This window comes from Crocodylus porosus, unplaced genomic scaffold, assembly GCF_001723895.1.
Source record: "Crocodylus porosus isolate Cpor-Errol unplaced genomic scaffold, CroPor_comp1, whole genome shotgun sequence".
Taxonomy (NCBI): Eukaryota; Metazoa; Chordata; order Crocodylia; family Crocodylidae; genus Crocodylus; species Crocodylus porosus.
Genome location: NW_017728943.1, coordinates 97,390,791 through 97,399,896, shown reverse-complemented (window position 1 = coordinate 97,399,896; position 9,106 = coordinate 97,390,791). Strand labels below are relative to the sequence as shown.

Below are 9,106 nucleotides of genomic sequence, written 5' to 3'. Positions count from 1 at the left end.
CTATTTTTATCATTGTTCAAAGGTCAGAAGTTCAGTATTTTCATCTAAGGGTCAGAAAGTGATTACCAGAATGTCAATCGCTGACTCCTCAACCTCCTTGAAGCATTCTGGGAGTTTTAGTGCATTTTTTTTAATGCTAGGCCTTGCTTAGCATAAGCACTCTCTCACAGTGTTACAGGTGATCTCCTTTACTAGACCAACTAGGTCTGTTAAATAATAATAATAATAAAAGAGATCACCTTTACTACGAGTTTTGATTCCTTTTGCCTCTGGATCAAAGCGGCAACAACCTGGATGCCATTGTACATTTTGAACATTTTTTACTATTCTTGATTGTACAAAAGTTAAACTTATCATACAAATATAATTATTGTACACCTGGCACCACTGTGACCCCCTCTCCTCCCCACACCAAGACACCTTTAAGTCTTCCTCAGTCAGGAGGGCCAGTGCATATGTGACAGTTAGGAACTAGGAACAACAAAAGAGCAAATGGTGGTGAGAGTGGGCTCGCAGGTTAATGATGATGAATGCACCAATGGGGGATGCTGAGCAGAGCAGAGCAGGCTCTTGAATGAGTGCTGGTAATGTGCTAGCCCTGGAGGTGCCACCGCAGGTAACTGCCTGAGGATGTGCGTGGACATGTTGCCAGTGACAAGCCTATTTGTTATGTGAGGTGAGGCAGTGATGGGCCAGACATTTTCAAACTGTCTTTGAGCTCTATTCAGGTGGCCCGCAGAAAGGTTTTGGAACAATCAAGAATATCTGTACTTGTAAGACTACTAATACTAATTGTGTGCTTTGATTTTTAAAATAAAAAAAAGTTTATTAAGTGGCCTGCCGAGACCCTCAGCAATTTTCAAGTGGTCCATGGAAAAAAAAAGTTTGAGAACCGCTGGCCTAGGTCACCAAGGGAAGCCCCACTCAGGGGGGCCTAATGAGATTCTGGACTAGAACAAAAATGAAAATGGGTATGGGAGTGCGGTTCAAAGGGTGGTATTCCAAGGGGAGATGCAGAGCATGCCAGCAAACATCCACTGGCCTGTGAATGAATCCAGAGCTTGTGGACACCGACCAGTGAAACTGCCTAGAGATGTGTGCAGACTGTCAGAAAAAGGCCTATTTGTTACACATAGAGGACTGTGAATCTCAGTCCCTACTGAAACCACCAGCCCCTTCAAGAAGGGGCTATTAAGGATATAACAACTGAATATTTGGGGCAAGTAAAGTGAAAACAAGGATGGGAGTGGGCATCAGGGGTTCGTTCATAATGAGTGCTTCAAGTAGGGACACTGAGCAGAGGACATGGGCCAATGCCTGCTGGCCCTTGAACAAGTTCAAGAAACAGGTGTACACAGCCCTGTGAAACTCTGCCTGGAGACATGCATGAACTGTTAGAGACAAGATACTGGATCAGGTGGACTACTGAATTGGCCCACTATGGCATTTCTTATGTTCTTATGTTAGGGATGAATGAGTGTATGTCAAAGTGAAGAGTATAATGCTGACAAGAAATACTTTCGTTTTCCTGCATGTAAAAGAAAACTTTGGGCAATGATAAGGTAAAGGCAGAGCTATAAGTGTAACAAAACCCTGTGAATGTCAGTTAAGAATGTAGTGTCCTTGTTCCCCAGTCCTTTAGAAACGTGCCTTCAACTCCATCTTCCTTGCGATGTCCAGCATTTTGCCTTCAGATGCCATCGGCCGAAGAATTCTGTGTAATACGGAATATGCAACTGTGCAGTATGTGGGCAGTGTGCCACCTACCAAAGGTAGAGAGAGAAAAAGATAGATTGTTAATGGTAAAGGTTTTGTAAACAAAACGTTTAACTTTGGCTTTCTCACACTAGGCTTTCTTATGTCAAATTTTTGGCTCTTGATCAGAGTACTGTTTTGCTGCCTATACAACTTTGTTTATTAGTTAACAGTGTAAGTTGTCCCAGTGGCTTGAACAGCTGCATTATCTTAGACTTTTTTTTAAATGCCAATAGTTGCAATTATAGCACCTGGTTACAAAATTGTCCAAAGGACTTTAAATCCTGAAGATAGTCTGATCCAAAATGGAATGTTGAAAAGGCTTTCCCCTGGCTTCAGTACACGTTTCAGATGGAGACACATCACTGGTTGCGCAACACCTCAGGCTATCCTAGTACAGGGAAGCCCTGAGACAGACTCATTATTCTTTCGGAAGGTACTTGTGACCATCTCACTGGATGGGAAGGACTAGGGGAAAGAACTGGAGTGAATATTTAATACATTCCTACTATATGAATTAAAACTTCATTCATCTTGGAGTTCTTGTAACCTACACAGACAACAAAAAAGACATGATGTCACCAGAGCCCTTACAGCCCTTGCAGCCTCAGATCAAATTGGGGCTCATGAGCTAAACAAAATCCTATTTTGACAATGATTTTGAGGATGTTTTCTAATTATGAAATAATAGCACCCTAAGCTAAACCTCCTCTTGGAACAGAGACTTTTATCTCTCAAGCCCAGCAGAAGAGGATATTAGATATAGCATCTGGGAGATTTGAGAAATCTCAGTGCATTGGCACAGTTTCCCATTTGCAGTTACCTTTTTAGGGAGAGACTGCAGCCTGAAGTCTTTTGTAGGTTTTTTGGATAGTTTAGGTTCCTTTCTGTTTTCCCTCTTCAGATTCTGTCTAATATTTTTGTATAGCGCTTTCACATAAACAATCTCATGCAAGCTTTAGCTTTTATTTAAACAAAACAGTGTGGAAAAATGAGGGGAAAACACTTCATAGAAATGTTTTTTATTGCTGTTAGGAACCATGTCAGCTGCGGGCCAAATCATTTGGCAAATGTTAGAGTTGTCAATAGCTTTTTAAGTAAGGATTCGCATTAGAAATTAGCTTTGAAGACACTGCATCCCCCCATAGTTAACAAATCTAGTAGATAAAAATGTTTAATATATTTGTGAATCATATTATTATTATTTAAAGGAATTTGGATTGGAGTAGAGTGGGATAATCCCCTAAGAGGAAAGCATGATGGTAATCATGAAGGAATACAGTATTTTAAATGCAGGTAAGTTGGTTCTTGTGCAAGATGTATGTGACCAAGGCTATAAAAATGGGTGGGGAGAGAACCAGTACATACAGTAACTATTGCCTGTTCATACTGTGTTCACTGAAGTCTTCCTTTGAGTATTTAGGACCTATTCCAATGATCGTGTAAGCCGGTGCATATTCGGTCAGACCCTAAACCAATGGTTCTCAGCCCCAGACTCGAAACACTCCTTGTAAAGTGTGAGCTCTTGGATTTCACTCATTTTCTGACTAGGGAAAAATAATAGAGTAATTATTTTTTCTGCAAAGAACTCAGACCACAGCAGCTAAGAAATGCTTTTGTTACTACAGATATCTATTTGAAAACCCTGGGTGTAGCCTGTGAATTATGTGAAAGTATTTGCACACACAACAGTGCTAATAATTGCGTGGCACCCTGTAACACCCTTAAAAGGATTCCACAGTACCCAAGGATGCCATGGCACCTGGTTGAGAATCACTGCCCTAAACTCTAGCTTTTACCACTGGCTGTACTGAGAAGCAGGTTTCCAGGTTGATCCAGTTGTAAGAACTAAACCCAAATATCTAATTTTTAAAGAGCCTGTTTGGAAGTTGTATTGTATCTGTGAGGTTTGAGTGCTGGCTGCCATTGATGGCTCTGTGTTGTAGATCAGTGGTTCTCAACGTTTCTTGTACCAGGATCCATTTGTAAACATCAATGGCCAGTCCTGACCCAGTGCCTGTCACTCCTGACCTTCTGTCCCCCACCCCCAGATCTCAGACCTCCCAGTGTGTGGGGCAGGGGGTAGCCCCTTGCAGGCAGGTACTGCCAGCCTGCAAAGGAAAAGCCACAGTCTTCCACATTTTTTTCCTTTTGAAGGAAAATCCATTTTTTTAAGTTTGTTGATACATTGTTAAAATTTGTTTGCAATGTTTTCATATATTATTACAACCCACTTTTAGGTTGTGACCCACAGGTTGAGAAACGCTGTTCTAGATAGAGAGAAGGGTGTTCGGGCAGTTGAGTTTAGTGGAGAAGCTAACATGTCCTGCCCACTTTGTAATGCTGCAGAATTGTGTGAATGAAGCTGGTTGTCAGTTACCAGTTCTGTGTATGTGTCTCTTGAATTCAAACAACAGTTACTCAAACACACCTTAAGGCAGGTACTGTTGTGGGGTTTTCTTGTTTTGAGGGAAGATATTTGGTTTCTTTGGTACATTTAATGGATGATCATGGGATACATTTAAGCCTTTTGTAAGATATTGAAGCTTGGTGATAGCTAGTGTAATCTTTTTCTGAGGTTTGTTGTATGTAATGACATGTTACAGTTCCTATTCTGTCTTAATATTTTACTTCATTTGCTGTTGCAATACTACAGTTGCTTTAAATATATATTTAAAAAATCTTGGATTTTTGAGGGATAAGTAGACAGAGGGAACCTCTGCAGATTTTTTTTTCTTCTGTTTGTTTTCCCCTAAAAGCACTTCTCAACAACATGTTTTCATCCTTCCACAATGTCACCAGTCTGGATCAAATCAAAAACATTTTCATCAGTTTGAAATTCTGTACTTTATTGTTACATCAATGTAGATATTAAGGTAAATTTTAAACACTCCCCAGACAAGAATTGTAAAAGCCAGGGCTGTCCTAATAATGTTAAATTACTCATGTTTTATGTGGAGTATTTGGGTCATAAGTTATAGGGACTAGCAACTTGACTAGAAATAAATGATATGCAGTAAGGCAAGATAAGGATTTTATGTGGATTAACTTGTGTGTGTTTTGATTTTGAAAGTCTTTGTTTAAAAAGGAAAATTATTTCAGAGGATCTTTTTAGGGATAAAGTTTTTTTTTCTTAATTTTTAAATCACAGTGTAATCCATATCACATTGCATTGTACTTATGTGTGGCTAATCTGTGATAATAGTAAAAACAGTAGATTTTGACATACAATTTTCCTTTACCATGAAATCCAGGATTTACCCATTCCCAGCAGACTGAAGTATTTCAGAGAAATCCAGATAACAGAATGATGAGATGGGACCAGGCGATCTTGTTTATACGTCCTTTTGTATGTGTTTGTGTCCTACAGTCTCCAACAACTACTACAGGGCCGTTAACTTGTTGTCAATATTAATTTTTTTACAGAAATTTAGTGCTTTAAAGTAGTCAGTACCAAAAGTTTTTATCAAACGACATAGCTTGCACCAGCTATTTAGAACTAGTGGAAGGAGAGCTTTTTTCTCTATTTTCTGTGTGTATTTTCTCAGAATTGTTCTTGTTTTTGTTTGTCATTTGGAATTACTACTTCAGGCAAGTGATAAAAATAGAAATTAAATAGAAGAGGCTTCTGAAGGATGATCTAAATACTACCTATGGCTAGAAACTACCTATCTTTCTTTACAATTTCTGTATTTATGTGAATCCGAGAAGACTGAATTTAAGATGATTCCCCAATATACATGAACAATTTATAACTTATAAGTTTCCAAGTATAGAATCTATTATTGGAGTGTTGTCTTAAATTTGTACCCCCTCTGCTGCAGCAGGGAGAGCAGTGGTGGGAGGGCAGGTGGTGAGGGAAGAAGTTGGGGAGCAGGCAGTGGGGTAGTTGAGCAGCCTGACACTTGCCATGCTTTGCCTTCAGCTACATGTCCCCTCAACCACTTGCCCCCTATCCTGCCCAATGCAGGGCCTGCCCATCTGGCACCTGCCCCCCTGCCTGCACCACCTGTAAACTGCCCCTGTGGGGTGCCTTCCACCCCCTGCGGCTGGCTAGCAACCCCCCATGCCTGATCAGAATTCTTCATGAGGAAACACTCAGTTTAGACCAGGGAAGGGACACTTTGTGCCTGAAAACTTATCCAACATCTCTTCCAACAACACTCAGTTTAGTAAAAAGCTATGACAAAAAATCCGTACTTCCTAATGAGGAACAACAATTCAGCCTCAGATGATTGCTATTGAAGAGTTTACCCATTATTTTCTTTTTTTTATTTGAATGATTAAGCACATTACAGCTCCTAGAAGGATTTCAACCCCACCCCTCCCTTAGCAAAGAGGTTGAAGTGAATGAGGGTGGATTCTGTTTGACAGTGTCAATCAGAATTCTGTCTGCATGCGCTAGCACTCTGGACTCGTACAGGGGGAAGCCCTAGAGGCTTAATTATCAGAAAATGAGATGATAAAGCTAAGCCTATTCTTTAAGAGGGGAATGGAGAAGGAATGAGAGATGGCTTTGAGGGATGGATAGTTTTGTGCCCTACATCTAATAATAGTAATTAATCATAAAATTAGGTTTAAGAAAGATGAAGATATTCTCAGCAGAAAAGGAGAATTAAACGTAATGACTCTAGCCAAAAAATTCCAATTCAGAATCCCAGGATTGTAGTCCCCCCTAAATTTCTTAGAAGTAAGGGTTTGTCAAAGGCTTTAAATTCAGTTGAACCAAAAAGACTTAGAGATCCTCAGTGCCCAAGTCTGAACTTCTTATACTGCCTCTGAGGAGAGAAGATTAAAGTGTATGTGAGTGAGTAAAGAAGGCGGGTACAGTGTACTCATTTTATTGGCATATTGGGCAACTCCATAACACGATGTCAGTTCCAGTTTATTAAGTATTATAACAAAATATTAGTTATCTGTATATTTGTAGTGCATAAAACACTGATGTGCACAGCATCTTTGGGCCTTACTGTCTACTTTGTAACCTAATTTTATGTCTTGTAACTGTGTAGCTGCTGAAAATGATTATGAGCCAGCAATTTCAAGATTCCTAACTCAGCCTTGAACTGATTAGCCTGTCAGTTTCCAGGCTGCTACAAAAGGCAGAAGGTTTTCTGAAAAAAGTTGCAGAGCTTTAATGAGGTGTGAAAAGCTTAGGCTGTTGTTCTAGTTTAATGAGCATTACAGGGAGTTGAGGTTAACAAATAGTCTTAGCCTTTTGTCAGTCCTGGTCTATGCACTTAAACAGAGTACATTACTTAGCAAAGATAAAGGTAGTGCATAAAACACTGAAGTGCTTTATAAATAAAGGTAGATCTTTGCCATAGATAACGGTAGTCAAAAGGTGGAAGTGGTCTGTTGAAGAAAACTTGTGAGAGAGTTTTAATTTAAACATCTGTTCCAAACTATGGCCAAAGGGCAAGGTATCTTAACACGTTTACTTTGTCCAGCGTAGCAAACCTTCTGGTTTGAATTATCCATACTCTAGTAGTTTACTGGGATTTTGCTCATCTGTAAGATTACTGTGCCTAGTAATGCAAATGTACAAGCAGATCCTAAAGTTGCATGTCTCAGCCACAGTGGTTTGTCTGGATCTGAGTTGTAACTGGCCAGGACTGTACCCAGGACGGTCCCTCTGTCTTTCCTCCCCCTGTACCTTTTTGTAGGGCTCTGGCTCTGGAAGCTTTGGCAACAGGTAGCATGCAGGAGCAGCCGTGGAGTTTAGGCCTACTGATGGAAGATGTTGCCGTTTTTTGCTGCAGGCAGTCATGTTGAGCGGGCAAGCCTCCTCTACCCGGCTGCCTTCCCTCCCCCCCCCCACCCTTCCTCCCCCTCTGCCCTTTCTGGCACCAAAAATATAGGGCAAGATCTCTACTAGAAGCCCTGAGTTCCAGTGCTCCTGTTGTGTGATGAAACTACATCCCCCACCATGACCTTCACTGACTGACGCTCTGCTGCCTACTTACTGCCAGGGTTGGAGCTGAAGGGGGAGTGGGGGATGGCTGGGTTAGGTGTTCCCTGCTCCATTCTGCACTCTCCCCTTTTAGGCAGCCATCCTCCTAACCTGTTTGTATTATAACCTGGATCATGTATTATACTGACTTTTCGAAAAAAGATTAAAAACCCCCCAGTTAAAATGAGAAGTAGGGAAGGGGGTCAGAGACTATCACAGCAAAAAAACAATCTTTCTTTGCAAGCTTTTGGGTCCAAACACCCTTCTTTAGGCAGAGGAGAATTCAAAGATTGTAAAAGTTCTCCCAGGTAGAAAAGAAACTTAATTTTGCACAGGGGAGGTAAAGGATGGTAGGGTTCCCCTGGGTTTCAAATCCGTTTGTGAAAAAGCTGTTCTGTGAATATTCAGATTAGGCAGAGGCAAAGCTCCAACAGGTTACTTCCCTGAAGGTGTCGGATGTCAGGCAGTGAGTTGAATTTTGCTTATTTCCTGTTTAGCAATGAAGTTTACATTTCTAAATGGCTAATTATGATATCTTCCAAAAGATATCTCCTCTAGCCCAAGACTTTTGTCTGCCTCTGCTTTTTACCCCAACATGGCAACAAGCTATATCCCTGAGAATATCACGTACACGTCAAGAGGCAGACAAGGTTCTTTGGGTGAATGTGATATCTTTTATTACACCAACTTAAATGGCTGGAAAACAATTATTAAGCAAGCTTTAGGGTTCAAAAACCCTTAGTCAGGCTAAGGAAATTTCTGCAGTTGGTGTGTGTTCTTCCTGAATGGAATGAAAAGTAAAGACAGGTAAGTCAAAATTATGTATACCAGACCAGTCTCTGGCTTCCTTACTTTACTTTTTGAACTCTAAGGCTTGCTTAATAATTGTTTTCCAGCCATTTAAGTTGGTCTAATAAAAGATATCAGATTCACCCAAAGAACCTTGTCTGCCTATGTCCTTAGACCAACACAGCTACAACCTACACCCCTGTAACATACACTTCAAAGCGTACTGACACTGCACATGCTCAGCAAAGCAAGATTAAGCAGAGAGGACAATAGATACTCTAGTGGCGATTTGATTAAATTTGTTTCTCCTTTCTTGGGTGGAATTGTGAAAAGAAAGGGTTTGCTTGGGGTTCTTTGTTTTGGGGTTTTTTAGTAATATCTTTTTATTAGAGCTTCTGTATAGTTGGGAGAGATGTTAGACAAGCTTTTGGGCACAAAATGCCTTTTCTCTGGGAAGAAAGGTCTTTCCATGTTGTTGCCGGCACAAGGTGCCCGAGGGAGGCAACAATTGGGTTCGTTGCCCGGTGTGCGTCGCGCCAAATAAACGCACTGGGGGAGAAGCAGACAGAGTTTATTTGAGCTCAAGTAAAAGGCACAGGGAGACTGTAT

General features: G+C 40.8%; 1 protein-coding gene across 3 annotated transcripts in view; it reads left to right on the top strand.

Moving 5' to 3' along the window:
• The window catches only part of TBCE (tubulin folding cofactor E), a 49,280-nt gene that overhangs the window by 1,171 nt on the left and 39,003 nt on the right, over positions 1 to 9,106 (top strand). For all 3 annotated transcript variants that reach the window (XR_002103686.1, XM_019549835.1, XM_019549836.1), the window contains exons 2-3: positions 1,635 to 1,772; positions 2,967 to 3,051. Coding sequence is in view for 2 of the 3 variants with exons in the window: in XM_019549835.1 (XP_019405380.1) it covers positions 1,673 to 1,772; positions 2,967 to 3,051 (185 nt within the window). In the remaining variant the exon portion in view is untranslated. The remainder of the gene's footprint in view (positions 1 to 1,634; positions 1,773 to 2,966; positions 3,052 to 9,106) is intronic.